The 19,351-nt window shown below is 36.5% G+C and overlaps 1 protein-coding gene across 2 annotated transcripts in view; it reads left to right on the top strand.

Moving 5' to 3' along the window:
• Positions 1–6,237, top strand: part of LOC133656370 (beta-1,3-galactosyl-O-glycosyl-glycoprotein beta-1,6-N-acetylglucosaminyltransferase 4-like) — a 7,631-nt gene extending 1,394 nt beyond the window's left edge. The window contains exons 2-3 of one of the 2 annotated variants that reach the window (XM_062057451.1): positions 4,272–4,313; positions 4,427–6,237. In XM_062057451.1, the coding sequence (XP_061913435.1) occupies positions 4,443–5,705 (1,263 nt within the window). In that variant the 5' untranslated portion in view covers positions 4,272–4,313; positions 4,427–4,442 and the 3' untranslated portion in view covers positions 5,706–6,237. Of the gene's footprint in view, positions 1–4,215; positions 4,314–4,426 lie in introns of those variants that run through there. The other variant, XM_062057449.1, reaches the window with a different exon arrangement.
• The last annotated feature ends 13,114 nt before the right edge of the window (positions 6,238–19,351 follow it).

A 19,351-nucleotide genomic window follows, 5' to 3' on the forward strand; every position in this document is an offset into this window, starting at 1 on the left:
ACGTCACTTTCGTCACTTGGTCGTTGAAAAAAAAAACAACCGTCAGGAAGGCGAAAAAAACACTTTTATTTTCAACAGACTCTCACCCAGTGCCGGCTGTGAAAAGCCTGACAACCGACCGCACAGTTCCTGTCTTCACAATAAAAGCGCTGCTCCATCCTACCTGCGCTAACAAAATAAGAGTCTCAGAAAGCTAGCTAGCTACAGACTTTGCCGTTTGTGTATTTAAAAACACACATTTTTCAAAATTTGTCCTGGAATTCATAGTATTGGAGAACAGGGGTGTAACAAAAAACGATTTTAGAATTAATTGTGATTCTCATTTGAAGTGATTTTTAATCGATGAAAAAAAAAAACAATTTAAAAACACACACATTTTTTTTTATCTGTCTTGGAATTCATAGTATTTGAGGATAGGGGTGTAAAAAAAAAAAAAGATTTTCGAATTAATCGCGATTCTTATTTGTAACGATTCTTAATGAAAAAAAAAAGATTTAAAAAAACCACACATTTTCAAAAAATCTGTCCTGGAATTCATATTTTCGGAGGATAGGGGTGTAAAAAAAAAGATTTTCGAATTAATCGCGATTCTTATTTGTAACGATTTTTAATCGATGAAAAAAAAATGTATTTAAAAAAACACAAATTTAAAAAAAAAAAATCCCTTGAATTCATAGTATTGGAGGATAGGGGTGTAAAAAACAAAAAAGATTTTCGAATTAATCGCGATTCTTATTTGTAACGATTCTTAATCGATGAAAACATTTTTTATTTAAAAAACACACATTTTTAAAAATTTGTCCTGGAATTCATAGTATTGGAGAACAGGCGCGTAACAAAAAATGATTTTCGAATTAATTGCAATTCTTATTTGTAGCGATTTTTAATTGATGAAAAAAAAAAATTCTATTTAAAAAAACTAGATGTTTTTTAATCTGTCTTGGAATTCATAGTATTTGAGGATAGGGTGGAAAAAAATAAGATTTTCGAATTAGTCGCGATTCTTATTTGTCACTGTGATTCTAATCGATTAAAAAAAAAATCAACAACATTTTATTTTATTTTTATTTGTTTTAATCTGTCCTTACCAGCCACTCAGACAAATCATAATGTTGATGTAGATGATCTATATCTGTTGTACAGATTTACTTTAGAAAAGAGAAGTGTGAGATACTTCTCTTGTTGCCTTTTTTGTATTTGACTTTATTAAATGTTTGGCTGGAATTTTATTTAAACAAAACAAGTTTTCCTTTACGCAATAAAAACATTTATTAGAGCTGTTTATTGAATTTTATGGAGGAATGTAGTAAATCTTAGAACTGGCACCCAATGTCAATGGCACCTGTATGAACCATGTATGTACCATGAATGCAATCTTACAACCCTGACTTTACTCAGTGACTCACTAGTTTTACAATGGGAATATTTGTTATCAAATATGGCCGTCATATCTCATGTATTCATGAAAGGCCTTTTTCGTGATGGAGTGAAGGGATTTTCTCAAACAAAACATTGAACTATGAACAATGTTGTACTTTTGAAGTTGTCACGTTGTGTAAATGGTAAATAAAAACAGAATACAATGATTTGCTAATCCTTTTCAACTTATATTCAATTGAATAGACTGCAAAGATAAGATACTTAACATTCGAACTGGAAAACTTTGTTATTTTTTGCAAATATTAGCTCATTTGGAATTTGATGCCTGCAACATGTTTCAAAAAAGCTGGCACGAGTGGCAAAAAAGACTGAGAAAGTTGATGAATGCACATGAAACACGTATTTGGAACATCCCACAGGTGAACAGACTAATTGGGAACAGGTGGGTGCCATGATTGGGTATAAAAGCAGCTTTCATGAAATGGTCAGTCATTCACAAACAAGGATGGGGGGGAGGGTCACGGTGTCTCCTAGCCGCTCAGGCAAATCATTTGTTTAAAAATGCATTTTCTCATCGATAACGTGACATCATCGTGCTCACGGAAAGTGCGCTATATATATATATAAATAAATATATATATATATATATATATATAATATATATATAAATATAAATATATTTATATATAATCAATCAAAGTTTACTTATACAGCCCTAAATCACGAGTGTCTCAAAGGGCTGCACAAGCCACAACGACATCCTCGGCTCAGATCCCACATCAGGGCAAGGAAAAACTCAACCCAAAGGGACGATGAGAAACCTTGGAGAGTTCTAAAGCTTAGTGATCAGTGTTTCCCATAAACTGCCAAGATACCTGTGGCGGTGGGGGTGTGGCTATGGGCGTGGTCACCATGACATCATCGAGTAATTTTCATAATTTACTACAAGGATATGATTTCCTCTAAAAAGGCTAAAAAAATGTATACTTACTAATTAATAATAACAGTTTTGTTTTAAACGTCCATCCCTCCATCCATCCATCCATTTTACAATAGAATTACAACACTTTATGTACATATTTATATACAGATTTGAACAATAAGTTATTCACTGAAATATATTTATTAATTGTGGTTTTTACAAAAAATATATCTTATAAAATATAAAAGCTAAAATGTCTTTTAAAGCTCTGCCCCTTTAATTAGTGCATACTAAATAATTTAACTTTAGCCTACTACTACAACCATATTATTTACCAGCAACATAAAGTGAAACAGAGGCACAGGTGTCCTGCCACAGTCAGTAACAAATAAACAGAAAACAGTAGTGGTCAAATACAAATAAGGCAACAAGAGAAGTATCCTACACTTCTCTTTTGTTAAGTAAATCTGAACAGCCTATATGGGCATCTACATCAACTATATGATTTGCCTGAGAAGCTGGACAGGACAACAACAAAAAAACAAACAAAAAAAATAAAAACATTTTTAATTTTTATTTTATTTGTGGCGGACGTAATTCTTTCGTGGCGGGCCGCCACAAATAAATGAATGTGTGGGAAACACTGGTGATGTATCAGATGTATTTAGATTGTAGGCGGGGTTTTTTCTTTACACTTCGCATTTATATTTTGCTGTGTTTGTCACATTTTTGTTGCGTTTCACTTGATTGTAAAATATGTGGATGGAGAGGGGGCGTGACGTTCATATGTTGTCAATATTCAGTGTTTTATCCTTCATAGTTAATATTGTAAATCACACATTCTCTATTTTCATGTACATTCTGGGTGTCTCATTCAGTAAAAATGTTTTAAATTCCATTCCGTTTTCAGGTAAATAAACTCAAACTTAAAGTTTAAGCTCTGAGTATGTTGAACCTTCCTGGTATATAAATCAGTGTTTCCCATAAACTGCCAAGATACCTGTGGCCGTGGGGGCGTGGCTATGGGCGTGACTATGGGCGTGGTCACCATGACATCATCGAGTAATTTGCATAATTTACTACAATCATATGATTTTCTCTAAAAAGGCTCAAAAAATGTATACTTACTAATTAATAACAGTTTTGTTTTAAACGTCAATCCATCCATCCATCCATTTTACAATATAATTACAACACTTTATGTACATATTTATATACAGATTTGAACAATAAGTTTTCACTGAAATATATTTATTAACTGTGGTTCTTACAAAAAATATATCTTATAAAATATAAAAGCTAAAATGTCTCTCAAAGCTCTGCCCCTTTAATTGGTGCATACTAAATAATTTAACTTTAGCCTACTACTACAACCATATTATTTACCAGCAACATAAAGTGAAACAGAGGCAGAGGTGTCCTGCCACAGTCAGTAACAAATAAACAGAAAACAGTAGTGGTCAAATACAAATAAGGCAACAAGAGAAGTATCCTACACTTCTCTTTTGTAAAGTAAATCTGAACAGCCTATATGGGCATCTACATCAACTATATGATTTGCCTGAGAAGCTGGACAGGACAAAAAAAATAAAATATATAAATTTGTGGCGGACGTTATTCTTTCGTGGCGGGCCGCCACAAATAAATGAATGTGTGGGAAACACTGATGTAGAACTTTCTAATCAGGATTTGTTGTCACGTTAATAAAGCACATCCTGCTAAAAGTCAACAGAGTCTACTTCATGTGTGCTTTCGCTTCCTCCGACTCACATGCTTCCGTCCGCCGTTTATTGAATAAGTCAATAATTTGGCAATCCCTCAGAGGGCTGAGATCGTACTAAGTTTAGCGTCAAAATCAAACACAAAGAGAAGTTTTCTTTTCAGCTTCCTGAGCTCTTTCCGGATCTTTCTATGAGCGTTTCTTCCTGTTACCTCCTCACCCGGTTAATTTCTGACTTTACTGCTTCAGATTTCCAGATGAACGGGACTAGGCACCGTCGGATGGTTCAAGGTATGTGAAAGGGTTACACTTCCTCATGAACAATCTACGCAGCCTTCTTAGTAAATCATTGACTATTTTAGTGGCTCATTTTGCAACAGGATATGTGGAGATAATATTAGCAGTCTGCTTCCTCACAGAATGAACGTGAGATGTTCTCTGCTGAGAAGAAAGACGTTTCCCCCCCGGCTGGTGATACTGGCCATCCTGTGCGTCTGCATCTACGTCGCTCACAATCTACGTCGCCCGGCGCCGCCGCCTCCACGCCACGCGCCGACGTTCCGCAAGTACAACGTGAGCTGCTCGGCCGTGTACGACCTGGACCCGGTGGAGGTGGGGCGGTCGCTGGTGATCAGGAGGAAGGAAGTCTCAGAGGACCCGGATGAGACGCTGCGCGACCTCACAGCCGACTGCTCGCTCTTCCTTCGGGTCAGGGGTTACGACGACGTGTGCGCCACCGAGCAGGAGAGACATTTCCAATTGGCGTACTCGCTGGTGGTGCACAAGTCTGCCTGGATGGTGGAGCGGCTGATCAGGGCGCTGTACTCGCCGAGTAACATCTTCTGCATCCACTACGACCAAAAGTCCTCTGCTACTTTTGGGTCGGCGATGGAAGGTTTAGCTCGCTGCTTGCCCAACGTCTTCATCGCATCCAAGCGCGAGTACGTCATTTACGCCGGCTTCAGTCGCCTGAAAGCCGACCTCAACTGCCTCTCCGATCTCCTTGAAGTGGACGTCCCCTGGAAGTACGTCATCAACCTCTGCGGGCAGGACTTCCCCCTGAGGACCAACATGGATCTGGTGTCAGAGCTGGCCGGCCTAAGGGGCGCCAACATGCTGGAGACGTCCCGACCTAGCGAGTACAAGAAGCAGAGGTTCACCTTCCACCACGAGCAGAAGGACCGGATGTCGCCCAAGAAAACGGAGCTGGCCAAGAGCGCCCCGCCTCACGGCATTGAGATGTTCATTGGCAACGCCTACTTCGTGCTCTCACGTGACTTTGTTGTCTACATGAGCACCTCCGCCGTGGTCAAAGACTTTCTGACCTGGTCAGAGGACACATACTCGCCCGACGAACACTTCTGGGCCACACTGATGAGACTGCCGGGCGTACCGGGCGAGGTGCCCAGGAGCGAGCCGGACATCACCGACCTGATGAGCAAGACCCGTTTGGTCAAATGGCACTACCTGGAGGAGGCGCTCTACCCGCCCTGCACGGGGCAACACGTCCGCAGCGTTTGCATCTACGGCGCGGCCGAAGTGCGCTGGTTGCTGAACAGCCGCCATTGGTTCGCCAACAAGTTTGACCCCAAAGTAGACCCGGTAGCCATCCAGTGCCTGGAGGAGATACTGCAGGAAAAACAAAAGTTCCTACAATCCAAAGCAACGTCCACTCGTGACTAATGACGTCTTCACCAAGTCTGAAGGCTTTTTACACCACGAACGAAGGGACTCTTTTGTTGTCCCACAGGGATCAATCCACAGTCCATAGTCCATCTTCCCTCATTCATCTTAACCCTTTATTGCAACAAGGAAATAATATCTGCCATATTTGGTAACTTGATTGGTTGACCAGCAGTGCCACTTTTGGTTCTTGGGGTGGATTCATTCATTGAGGTCTGTAGGGACTCCGGGGTAATAAATGTAGGACCTGGTCGTCATGCAGTGCCCTGGATGAGAAACTGGAATTCTTACTAAGTTCTTACCAAGATGACTTTGTTACTGCTGATCACTGACGTCCCACATGGATCTGTTGACATTTTCCTGTATGAACAGAGCAGAAGTGCCATTTCTGATTCTCGGGGGTGAACCGTTCCATAGTCGCCATCGTAAAAACACCACATTAGAACTCTCCACTTGTCAGGTAACTTATGTGTATATGTGTGTTACATGGTTCAACGACCTTTTTTGACATGGAATGGTGTGAAATAAAGGGTTTTGTTCACAATGGATGCACGCTGAACTCAAATAGAGTCTCCTACTTTGTCCTTACTTTGTCCACATGAGGGCAGCTAACGGATGAATCATCGTTAAACATTCATGTTTACATATAGTACGTGTCAGTGCCAATGGCCCTTGCTGGTTTCAGGTTAATGATTCATTTAGTGCGGACCCGGCTAGAAGTAGTTATTAGAGTTGTCTGATGGTTATTAGAGTTGTGAAGTAGTTAATATAGTTGTTATTGTGTGAATGCTCCAAAGCATTCACACCTATGGTTTTCTACACCAAAATTAATCTATTTATTATTCAACAACTTCTTCTTCTTCTCCAGATTTTGCCGCGCTCTACCTTCCACATTTTTCATCCGATTCAAACTGTTCCAACTTCAAACTGTTCAGCCTATTCGGGAATCGCGGGCTTTCCGTTAAAAAATTCCAAAAATTCCCAGAATTCCAGGTTTTCCGGGACATTTTTTCCCGTTCAAAAATAATTGGCCGTTTTTCAAACCTCCACCATTCCCACATTTTTCAACCAATTCAAACCATTCCACCTTCAACACATTCCACCATTCTGTAAATTCAAACTATCCTTTTCAAAGTTAAAAAAAAGTTCCAGGATTTTCCAGAATTCCTGGTTTTCCAAAGCCCTTTTTCCACGCTTTTTTCTCGCGACTACTCCTCCCATATTTTTCAACCGTTCCACCGTAAAAACATTTCGCTTAATTAGGAAAAAAAACAAAGTTGTTTTTTGAACTACAAAAAATTCCCGGTGTTCCCGAAATTCCAGGAATTCCGTAATACAATTTTTCAATTCAACATGTTACTACTTCAACATTTCTCAACCGATTTGAAACATTTAAACACCAACCATTTCAACTCATTCAGACCATTTAAATTGTTCACCATTTTAAAAAAAAATCCTACTTTCCCCGAAATTTCCAAATTTTTGGGAGATTCCCATTGAAATCAATGGGACTTTCTTTAAAGTTCCACAACTCCCACATTTTTCATCTGATTCAAACTGTTCCAACTTCAAAATATTCAGCTTGTTCAGAAATTGTGTGCTCTACTTCAACAATTCTAAAAAATTTCCAGGATTTCAGTTCAACTTCAGCATTGGAGCGTTCACACGCACTTCCTTCAGGAATTGCCTCATCTAGTTCTTCTTCTTCTTCTCACGATTTTGGCGCGCTCTACCTTCCACGTTTTTCATCCGATTCAAACCGTTCCAACTTCAAACTGTTCAGCCTATTCGGGAATTGCAGGCTTTCCGTTAAAAAATTCCAAAAATTCCCAGATTTCCCAGAATTCCAGGTAATCCGGGACATTTTTTCCCGTTCAATAAGAATTGGCCGTATTTCAAATTCCACCATTTCCACATTTTTCAACCAATCCAAACCATTTTACCTTCAACACATTCCACCATTCTGGTGGATTGTGGATTCCAGGATTTTCCAGAATTCCTGGTCTTCCAGAGCCCTATTTCCACCCTTTTTTCTGGCGACTACATCTCCCACATTTTTTAACCGTTCCACTGTTAAAACATTCCTCTTAATTACGACAAAAAACTAAGTTGTTTTTTGAACTAGAAAAATTCCAGGTTTTCCTGAAATTCCAGGAATTCCGTAATACCATTCTCAATTCAACATGTTTCAGCACCAACCATTTCAACTCATTCAGCCCATTCAAGTTTTTTACCATTTAAAAAAATATTCCCACTTTTCGCGAAATTTCCAAATTTTTGGGAAATTCACAATTAAATCAATGGGACATTCTTCAAAGTTCCACAATTCCCAAATTTTTCATCTGATTCAAACTGTTCCAACTTAAAAAAACAAAAAAAACACCAACCATTTCAACTTATTCAGACAAGTTTGTTTTTTTACCATTTAAAAAAAAATTCCCACTTTTCCCAAAATTCCTAAATTTCCATGAAATTCCCATTGAAATGAATGGGACGCTTTTCTAAGTTCCACAATTCCCACATTTTTCATCTGATTCAAACTGTTCCAACTTCAAAATATTCAGCTTGTTCAGAAATTGTGTGCTTTACTTCAACAACTCTAAAAAATTTCCAGGATTTCAGTTCAACTTCAGCATTGGAGCATTCACACACACTTCCTTCAAGAATTGCCTCATCTAGTTCTTCTTCTTCTTCTTCTCCCGATTTTGCCGCGCTCTACCTTCCACATTTTTCATCCGATTCAAACCGTTCCAACTTCAAACTGTTCAGTCTATTCAAGAATCGCGGGCTTTCCGTTAAAAAATTCCCCGATTTCCCAGAATTCCAGGTTTTCCGGGACATTTTTTCCCGTTCAATAAGAATTGGCCGTTCTTCAAACTTCCACCATTTCCACATTTTTCAACCGATTCAAACCATTCCACCTACGACACATTCCACCATTCTGGAAATTCAAACTACCCTTTTCCAAGTTCAAAAGAATTCCAGGATTTTCCAGAATTCCTGGTTTTCCAAAGCCCTATTTCCACCCCTTTTTCTGGCGACTACACCTCCCACATTTTTCAACTGTTCTACCGTTAAAACATTCCTCTTAATTAGGACAAAAAACTAAGTTGTTTTTTGAACTAGAAAAATTCCCGGTTTTCCCAAAATTCCAGGAATTCCGTAATACCATTTCTCAATTCAACATGTTACTACTTTAACATTTCTCGACCGATTTGAAACATTTCAACACCAACCATTTCAACTCATTCAGACCATTCAAGTTTTTTACCATTTAAAAAAAATTCCCGAAATTTCCAAATTTTTGGGAAATTCCCATTTAAATCAATAGGACATTCTTCAAGGTTCCACAACTCAAATTGTTCCAACTTACAAATATTCAGCTTTTTCAGGAATTGTGTACTCTACTTCAACAATTCTTAAAAAATTCCAGGATTTCAGTTCAACTTCAACATTGGAGCATTCACACGCACTTCCTTCAGGAATTGCCTCATCTAGTTCTTCTTCTTCTTCTTCTCCAGATTTTGGCGTGCTCTACTTTCCACATTTTTCATCCGATTCAAACTGTTCCAACTTCAAACTGTTCAGTCTATTCAAGAATCGCGGGCTTTCCGTTAAAAAATTCCCAAAATTCCCAGATTTCCCAGAATTCCAGGTTTTCCGGGACATTTTTTCCCGTTCAATAAGAATTGGCCGTTCTTCAAACTTCCACCATTTCCACATTTTCCAACCGATTCAAACCATTCCACCTTCGACACATTCCACCATTCTGGAAATTCAAACTACCCTTTTCCAAGTTCAAAAGAATTCCAGGATTTTCCAGAATTCCTGGTTTTCCAAAGCCCTATTTCCACCCTTTTTTCTGGCGACTACACCTCCCACATTTTTCAACTGTTCTACCGTTAAAACATTCCTCTTAATTAGGACAAAAAACTAAGTTGTTTTTTGAACTAGAAAAATTCCCGGTTTTCCCAAAATTCCAGGAATTCCGTAATACCATTTCTCAATTCAACATGTTACTACTTTAACATTTCTCGACCGATTTGAAACATTTCAACACCAACCATTTCAACTCATTCAGACCATTCAAGTTTTTTACCATTTAAAAAAAATTCCAGAAATTTCCAAATTTTTGGGAAATTCCCATTTAAATCAATAGGACATTCTTCAAGGTTCCACAACTGAAATTGTTCCAACTTACAAATATTCAGCTTTTTCAGGAATTGTGTACTCTACTTCAACAATTCTTAAAAAATTCCAGGATTTCAGTTCAACTTCAACATTGGAGCATTCACACTCACTTCCTTCAGGAATTGCCTCATCTAGTTCTTCTTCTTCTTCTTCTCCAGATTTTGGCGTGCTCTACTTTCCACATTTTTCATCCGATTCAAACTGTTCCAACTTCAAACTGTTCAGTCTATTCAAGAATCGCGGGCTTTCCGTTAAAAAATTCCCAAAATTCCCAGATTTCCCAGAATTCCAGGTTTTCCGGGACATTTTTTCCCGTTCAATAAGAATTGGCCGTTCTTCAAACTTCCACCATTTCCACATTTTTCAACCGATTCAAACCATTCCACCTTCGACACATTCCACCATTCTGGAAATTCAAACTACCCTTTTCCAAGTTCAAAAGAATTCCAGGATTTTCCAGAATTCCTGGTTTTCCAAAGCCCTATTTCCACCCTTTTTTCTGGCGACTACACCTCCCACATTTTTCAACTGTTCTACCGTTAAAACATTCCTCTTAATTAGGACAAAAAACTAAGTTGTTTTTTGAACTAGAAAAATTTCCAGTTTTCCCAAAATTCCAGGAATTCCGTAATACCATTTCTCAATTCAACATGTTACTACTTTAACATTTCTCGACCGATTTGAAACATTTCAACACCAACCATTTCAACTCATTCAGACCATTCAAGTTTTTTACCATTTAAAAAAAATTCCCGAAATTTCCAAATTTTTGGGAAATTCCCATTTAAATCAATAGGACGTTCTTCAAGGTTCCACAACTCAAATTGTTCCAACTTACAAATATTCAGCTTTTTCAGGAATTGTGTACTCTACTTCAACAATTCTTAAAAAATTCCAGGATTTCAGTTCAACTTCAACATTGGAGCATTCACACGCACTTCCTTCAGGAATTGCCTCATCTAGTTCTTCTTCTTCTTCTTCTCCAGATTTTGGCGTGCTCTACTTTCCACATTTTTCATCCGATTCAAACTGTTCCAACTTCAAACTGTTCAGCCTATTCGGGAATCGCGGGCTTTCCTTTAACAAATTCCCAGATTTCCCAGAATTCCAATTTTTCCGGGACATTTTTCCCATTCAAAATGAATTGGCCATTTTTCAAACTTTTACCATTTCCACATTTTTCTACCTATTCAAACTATTCCATCTTCAACATATTCCACACATCCTGGACATTCAAAAAATAATTATCCAAGTTCAAAAGAATTCCAGGAATTCCCAGAAATCCCGTTTTTTCAAACCCTTTTTTCTGTTGACTACTCCTTCCACATGTTTCAACCATTCCACCATCAAAACATTCCTCTTAATCAGGACAAAAAAAAAAACAAAGTTGTTTTTTGAACAGGAAAAATTCCCGGTTTTCCCGAAATTCCAGGAATTCCATAACACCATTTTTCAATCAAAAATGTTAACTTCAACATTTCTCGGCCGATTTGAACAATTCCAACACGAACCATTCAAAGTCATTCACATTTTTTAGCATTTAAAAAAAAAACCCCGCTTTTCCAAAAATTCCCAGGAAGTTCCCATTGAAATGAATGAGACATTTTTCCAAGTTGCACAATTCCCACATTTTTCAACCTATTGAAACCATTCCAACATCAACAAATTCCATTCATCCTGGACATTCAAAAAATTATTTTCCAAATTCAAAAAAATTCCAGGAATTCTCAGAAATCCTGTTTTTTCAAACCCTTTTTTCTGTCAACTACTCCTTCCACGTTTCAACCCACTTCAACCGTTCCACAGTCAAAACATTCCTCTTAATCAGGACAAAAAAAACGAAGTTGTTTTTTGAAGTGGAAAAATTCCCGGTTTTCCCGAAATTCCAGGAATTCCATAACACCATTTTTCAATTAAAAATGTTAACTACAACATTTCTCGGCCGATTTGAACAATTCCAACACGAACAATTCGAACTCATTCACATTTTTTAGCATTTAAAAAAAACAACCCGCTTTTCCAAAAAATTCCAGGAAGTTCCCATTGAAATGAATGAGACATTTTTCCAAGTTGCACAATTCCCACATTTTTCAACCGGTTCAAACCATTCCAACATCAATACATTCCACTCATCCTGGACATTCAAAAATTATTTTACAAATTCAAAAAAAATTCCAGGAATTCTCAGAAATCTTGTTTTTTCAAACCCTTTTTTTAAATCCTTTTTTCTGTTGACTACTCCTTCCACATGTTTCAACCCACTTCAACCGTTCCACCGTCAAAACATTCCTCTTAATCAGGACAAAAAAAACAAAGTTGTTTTTTTGAACTGGAAAAATTCCCGGTTTTCACGAAATTCCAGGAATTCCATAACACCATTTTTCAATTAAAAATGTTAACTTCAACATTTCTCAGCCGATTTGAACAATTCCAACACGAACCATTCGAAGTCATTCACATTTTTTAGCATTTAAAAAAAAACCCCAGCTTTTCCAAAAATTTCCAGGACGTTCCCATTGAAATGAATGAGACATTATTCCAAGTTGCACAATTCCCACATTTTTCAACATATTCAAACCATTCCAACATCAACAAATTCCACTCATCCTGGACATTCAAAAAATCATTTTCCAAGTAAAAAAAAATTCCAGGAATTCTCAGAAATCCTGTTTTTTCAAACCCTTTTTTCTGTCGACTACTCCTTCCACATGTTTCAACCCACTTCAACCGTTCCACCGTCAAAACATTCCTCTTAATCAGGACAACAAAAATGAAGTTGTTTTTTGAACTGAAAAAATTCCCGGTTTTCCCGAAATTCCAGGAATTCCATAACGCCATTTCTCAATTTAACATGTTAGTACTTCAACATTTCTCGGCTGATTTGAACAATTCCAACACCAACCATTTCAACTCATTCAGAACATTCACATTTTTTTTAGTGTTTTCAAAAAAAAAACCGCTTCTCCCAAAATTTCCAGGAAGTTCCCATTGAAATGAATGGGCCATTTTTCCAAGTTGCACAGTTCCCACATTTTTCAACCTATTCAAACCATTCCAACATCAACAAATTCCACTCATCCTGGACATTCAAAAAATTATTTTCCAAATTAAAAAAATATTCCAGGAATTCTCAGAAATCTTGTTTTTTCAAACCCTTTTTTCATCTTTTTTTCTGTTGACTACTCCTTCCACATGTTTCAACCCACTTCAACCGTTCCACCGTCAAAACATTCCTCTTAATCAGGACAAAAAAAACGAAGTTGTTTTCTTAACTGGAAAAATTCCCGGTTTTCACGAAATTCCATGAATTCCATAACACCATTTTTCAATTAAAAATGTTAACTTCAAAATTTCTCGGCCGATTTGAACAATTCCAACACGAACCATTCGAAGTCATTCACATTTTTTAGCATTTAAAAAAAAAAACCCGCTTCTCCAAAAATTCCCAGGAAGTTCCCATTGAAATGAATGAGACATTTTTCCAAGTTGCACAATTCCCACATTTTTCAACCTATTCAAACCATTCCAACATCAACACATTCCACTCATCCTGGACATTCAAAAAATTATTTTCCAAATTCAAAACAAATTCCTGGAATTCTCAGAAATCTTGTTTTTTCAAACACTTTTTTCTGTCGACTGCTCCTTCCACATGTTTCAACCCACTTAAACCGTTCCACTGTCAAAACATTCCTCTTAATCAGGACAAAAAAAAACAAAGTTGTTTTTTGAACCGGAAAAATTCCCGGTTTTCCCGAAATTCCAGGAATTCCATAACACCATTTTTCAATTAAAAATGTTAACTTCAACATTTCTCGGCCGATTTGAACAATTCCAACACCAACCATTCGAACTCATTCACATTTTTTAGCATTTAAAAAAAAATCCCGCTTTTCCAAAAATTTCCAGGAAGTTCCCATTGAAATGAATGAGACATTTTTCCAAGTTGCACAATTCCCACATTTTTCAACCTATTCAAACCATTCCAACATCAACAAATTCCACTCATTCTGGACATTCAAAAAATTATTTTCCAAATTAAAAAAATATTCCAGGAATTCTCAGAAATCTTGTTTTTTCAAACACTTTGTTCATCCTTTTTTCTGTTGACTACGGTACTCCTTCCACATGTTTCAACCCACTTCAACAGTTCCACCGTCAAAACATTCCTCTTAATCAGGACAAAAAAAAACAAAGTTGTTTTTTTTAACTGGAAAAATTCCCGGTTTTCACGAAATTCCAGGAATTCCATAACACCATTTTTCAATTAAAAATGTTAACTTCAACATTTCTCAGCCGATTTGAACAATTCCAACACGAACCATTCGAAGTCATTCACATTTTTTAGCATTTAAAAAAAACCCCCAGCTTTTCCCAAAATTTCCAGGACGTTCCCATTGAAATGAATGAGACCTTTTTCCAAGTTGCACAATTCCCACATTTTTCAACATATTCAAACCATTCCAACATCAACAAATTCCACTCATCCTGGACATTCAAAAAATCATTTTCCAAGTAAAAAAAAATTCCAGGAATTCTCAGAAATCCTGTTTTTTCAAACCCTTTTTTCTGTCGACTACTCCTTCCACATGTTTCAACCCACTTCAACCGTTCCACCGTCAAAACATTCCTCTTAATCAGGACAACAAAAATGAAGTTGTTTTTCGAACTGAAAAAATTCCCGGTTTTCCCGAAATTCCAGGAATTCCATAACGCCATTTCTCAATTTAACATGTTAGTACTTCAACATTTCTCGGCTGATTTGAACAATTCCAACACCAACCATTTCAACTCATTCAGAACATTCACATTTTTTTTAGTGTTTTCAAAAAAAAAACCGCTTCTCCCAAAATTTCCAGGAAGTTCCCATTGAAATGAATGGGCCATTTTTCCAAGTTGCACAGTTCCCACATTTTTCAACCTATTCAAACCATTCCAACATCAACAAATTCCACTCATCCTGGACATTCAAAAAATTATTTTCCAAATTAAAAAAATATTCCAGGAATTCTCAGAAATCTTGTTTTTTCAAACCCTTTTTTCATCTTTTTTTCTGTTGACTACTCCTTCCACATGTTTCAACCCACTTCAACCGTTCCACCGTCAAAACATTCCTCTTAATCAGGACAAAAAAAACGAAGTTGTTTTTTTAACTGGAAAAATTCCCGGTTTTCACGAAATTCCATGAATTCCATAACACCATTTTTCAATTAAAAATGTTAACTTCAACATTTCTCGGCCGATTTGAACAATTCCAACACGAACCATTCGAAGTCATTCACATTTTTTAGCATTTAAAAAAAAAAACCCGCTTCTCCAAAAATTCCCAGGAAGTTCCCATTGAAATGAATGAGACATTTTTCCAAGTTGCACAATTCCCACATTTTTCAACCTATTCAAACCATTCCAACATCAACACATTCCACTCATCCTGGACATTCAAAAAATTATTTCCAAATTCAAAACAAATTCCTGGAATTCTCAGAAATCTTGTTTTTTCAAACACTTTTTTCTGTCGACTGCTCCTTCCACATGTTTCAACCCACTTAAACCGTTCCACTGTCAAAACATTCCTCTTAATCAGGACAAAAAAAACCAAAGTTGTTTTTTGAACCGGAAAAATTCCCGGTTTTCCCGAAATTCCAGGAATTCCATAACACCATTTTTCAATTAAAAATGTTAACTTCAACATTTCTCGGCCGATTTGAACAATTCCAACACCAACCATTCGAACTCATTCACATTTTTTAGCATTTAAAAAAAAATCCCACTTTTCCAAAAATTTCCAGGAAGTTCCCATTGAAATGAATGAGACATTTTTCCAAGTTGCACAATTCCCACATTTTTCAACCTATTCAAACCATTCCAACATCAACAAATTCCACTCATTCTGGACATTCAAAAAATTATTTTCCAAATTAAAAAAATATTCCAGGAATTCTCAGAAATCTTGTTTTTTCAAACACTTTTTTCATCCTTTTTTCTGTTGACTACTCCTTCCACATGTTTCAACCCACTTCAACAGTTCCACCGTCAAAACATTCCTCTTAATCAGGACAAAAAAAAACCAAAGTTGTTTTTTTGAACTGGAAAAATTCCCGGTTTTCACGAAATTCCAGGAATTCCATAACACCATTTTTCAATTAAAAATGTTAACTTCAACATTTCTCGGTCGATTTGAACAATTCCAACACGAACCATTCGAAGTCATTCACATTTTTTAGCATTTAAAAAAAACCCCGCTTTTCCAAAAATTTCCAGGAAATTCCCATTGAATGAATGAGACATTTTTCCAAGTTGCACAATTCCCACATTTTTCAACCTATTCAAACCATTCCAACATCAACAAATTTCATTCATCCTGGACATTCAAAAAATGATTTTCCAAATTCAAAAAAAATACCAGGAATTCTCAGAAATTTTGTTTTTTCAAACCCTTTTTTCTGTCAACTACTTCTTCCACATGTTTCAACCCACTTAAACCGTTCCACCGTCAAAACATTCCTCTTAATCAGGACAAAAAAAAAGAAGTTGTTTTTTGAAGTGGAAAAATTCCCGGTTTTCCCGAAATTCCAGGAATTCCATAACACCATTTTTCAATTAAAAATGTTAACTTCAACATTTCTCGGCCGATTTGAACAATTCCAACACGAACCATTCGAAGTAATTCACACTTTTTAGCATTAAAAAAAAAAAAACGCTTTTCCAAAAATTTCCAGGAAGTTCCCATTGAAATGAATGAGACATTTTTCCAACTTGCACAATTCCCACATTTTTCAACCTATTCAAACCATTCCAACATCAACACATTCCACTCATCCTGGACATTCAAAAAATTATTTTCCAAATTAAAAAAATATTCCAGGAATTCTCAGAAATCTTGTTTTTCAAACCCTTTTTTCATCCTTTTTTCTGTTGACTACTCCTTCCACATGTTTCAACCCACTTCAACCGTTCCACTGTCAAAACATTCCTCTTAATCAGGACAAAAAAACGAAGTTGTTTTTTTGAACTGGAAAAATTCCCGGTTTTCACAGAATTCCAGGAATTCCATAACACCATTTTTCAATTAAAAATGTTAACTTCAACATTTCTCGGCCGATTTGAACAATTCCAACATGAACCATTCGAAGTAATTCACACTTTTTAGCATTAAAAAAAAAAAAACGCTTTTCCAAAAATTTCCAGGAAGTTCCCATTGAAATGAATGAGACATTTTTCCAACTTGCACAATTCCCACATTTTTCAACCTATTCAAACCATTCCAACATCAACACATTCCACTCATCCTGGACATTAAAAAAAATTATTTTCCAAATTAAAAAAATATTCCAGGAATTCTCAGAAATCTTGTTTTTCAAACCCTTTTTTCATCCTTTTTTCTGTTGACTACTCCTTCCACATGTTTCAACCCACTTCAACCGTTCCACTGTCAAAACATTCCTCTTAATCAGGACAAAAAAACGAAGTTGTTTTTTTGAACTGGAAAAATTCCCGGTTTTCACAAAATTCCAGGAATTCCATAACACCATTTCTCAATTAAAAATGTTAACTTCAACATTTCTCGGCCGATTTGAACAATTCCAACACGAACCATTCGAAGTCATTCACATTTTTTAGCATTTAAAAAAAAACCCCGCTTTTCCAAAAATTTCCAGGAAGTTCCCATTGAAATGAATGAGACATTTTTCCAATTTGCACAATTCCCACATTTTTCAACCTATTCAAACCATTCCAACATCAACACATTCCACTCATCCTGGACATTCAAAAAATTATTGTACAAATTAAAAAAAAATTCCAGGAATTCCCATAAATCTTGTTTTTTCAAACCCTTTTTTAAACCCTTTTTTCTGTCAACTACTCCTTCCACATGTTTCAACCCACTTCGACCGTTCCACCGTCAAAACATTCCTCTTAATCAGGAAAACAAAAACAAAGTTGTTTTTTGAACTGGAAAAATTCCCGGTTTTCACGAAATTCCGGGAATTCCATAACACCATTTTTCAATTAAAAATGTTAACTTCAACATTTCTTGGCCGATTTGAACAAATCCAACACGAACCATTCGAACTCATTCACATTTTTTAGCATTTTAAAAAAAAAACCCGCTTTTCCAAAAATTTCCAGGAAGTTCCCATTGAAATGAATGAGACATTTTTCCAATTTGCACAATTCCCACATTTTTCAACCTATTCAAACCATTCCAACATCAACACATTCCACTCATCCTGGACATTCAAAAAATAATTTTCCAAATTCAAAACAAATTCCAGGAATTCTCAGAAATCTCGTTTTTTCAAACCCTTTTTTCTGTCAACTACTTCTTCCACATGTTTCAACCCACTTCAACCGTTACACCATCAAAAGATTCATCTTAATCAGGACAAAAAAAAATGAAGTTGTTTTTTGAACTGGAAAAATTCCCGGTTTTCCAGAAATTCCAGGAATTCCACAACACCATCAATTAAAAATGTTACTACTTCAACATTTCTCGGCCGATTTGAACAATTGCAACACCATTCATTCAAATCATTCACATTTTTTTTTAGCATTTAAAAAAAATACGCTTTTTCCAAAATTTCCAGGAAGTTCCCATTGAAACGAATGGGCCATTTTTCCAAGTTGCACAATTCCCACATTTTTCAACCTATTCAAACCATTCCAACATCAACACATTCCACTCATCTTGGACATTCAAACTGACAATTACCCAAGTTCCAAAACAAATTCCGGTTTTCCTGGCAATTCAAACTCTTCAACATTCAAACCATTCCAACATTCAAACTATTCTTACATTCACACTACATTCTGTCAGCATTTCACTTCAACTTCAGCACTGGAGCATTCACACGCAATTCCTTCAGGAATTGCCTCATCTAGTTATAGTTAGTTTTTGTAGTCATTGTTAGTAGTTGGAATAGTGTGGCGCATGTTAAAACTTATACGTGAGTGTGTGTGTGTGTGTGTGTGTGTGTGTGTGTAGTAGAGAGTGAAGTATTGAAAAGGAAACCGTGGAAGTGTGTGACAGAGTGAGTCATGCTTGCGAGGCCTTCAATGACAACCACCTCGACAAGCATTTCCTTCTAAGCTGCACTTTTTTTTTTTTTTGTCCGGAAACTCGCTTTCACTATGAGTCATGAGACCACGACTCTCAACCGGAAGCACAATCTAATGACATCCAATACTACTAACGCTACTACTACTACTACTACTATTAATAGTAGTAGTAAAAATGACAATAATTACAATAATGTAAAAAAATGAAGTACAATACATTTCAAAATATAGTTGAAAAAGTCTAAATCAATATGAAACTTTTTCTAAATAATAAATAAACATTTGAACTAGAGGGACTGAACTTTATTTGAGTGTGTAGCCAAGACTCGTAAAACAAGATAAGCGACTATCAACAGATCAGATCACCTCCCTCCTCGTTGTTGGGCAACAGCTCT

This window comes from Entelurus aequoreus, linkage group LG08 (assembly GCF_033978785.1).
Source record: "Entelurus aequoreus isolate RoL-2023_Sb linkage group LG08, RoL_Eaeq_v1.1, whole genome shotgun sequence".
NCBI lineage: Eukaryota > Metazoa > Chordata > Actinopteri > Syngnathiformes > Syngnathidae > Entelurus > Entelurus aequoreus.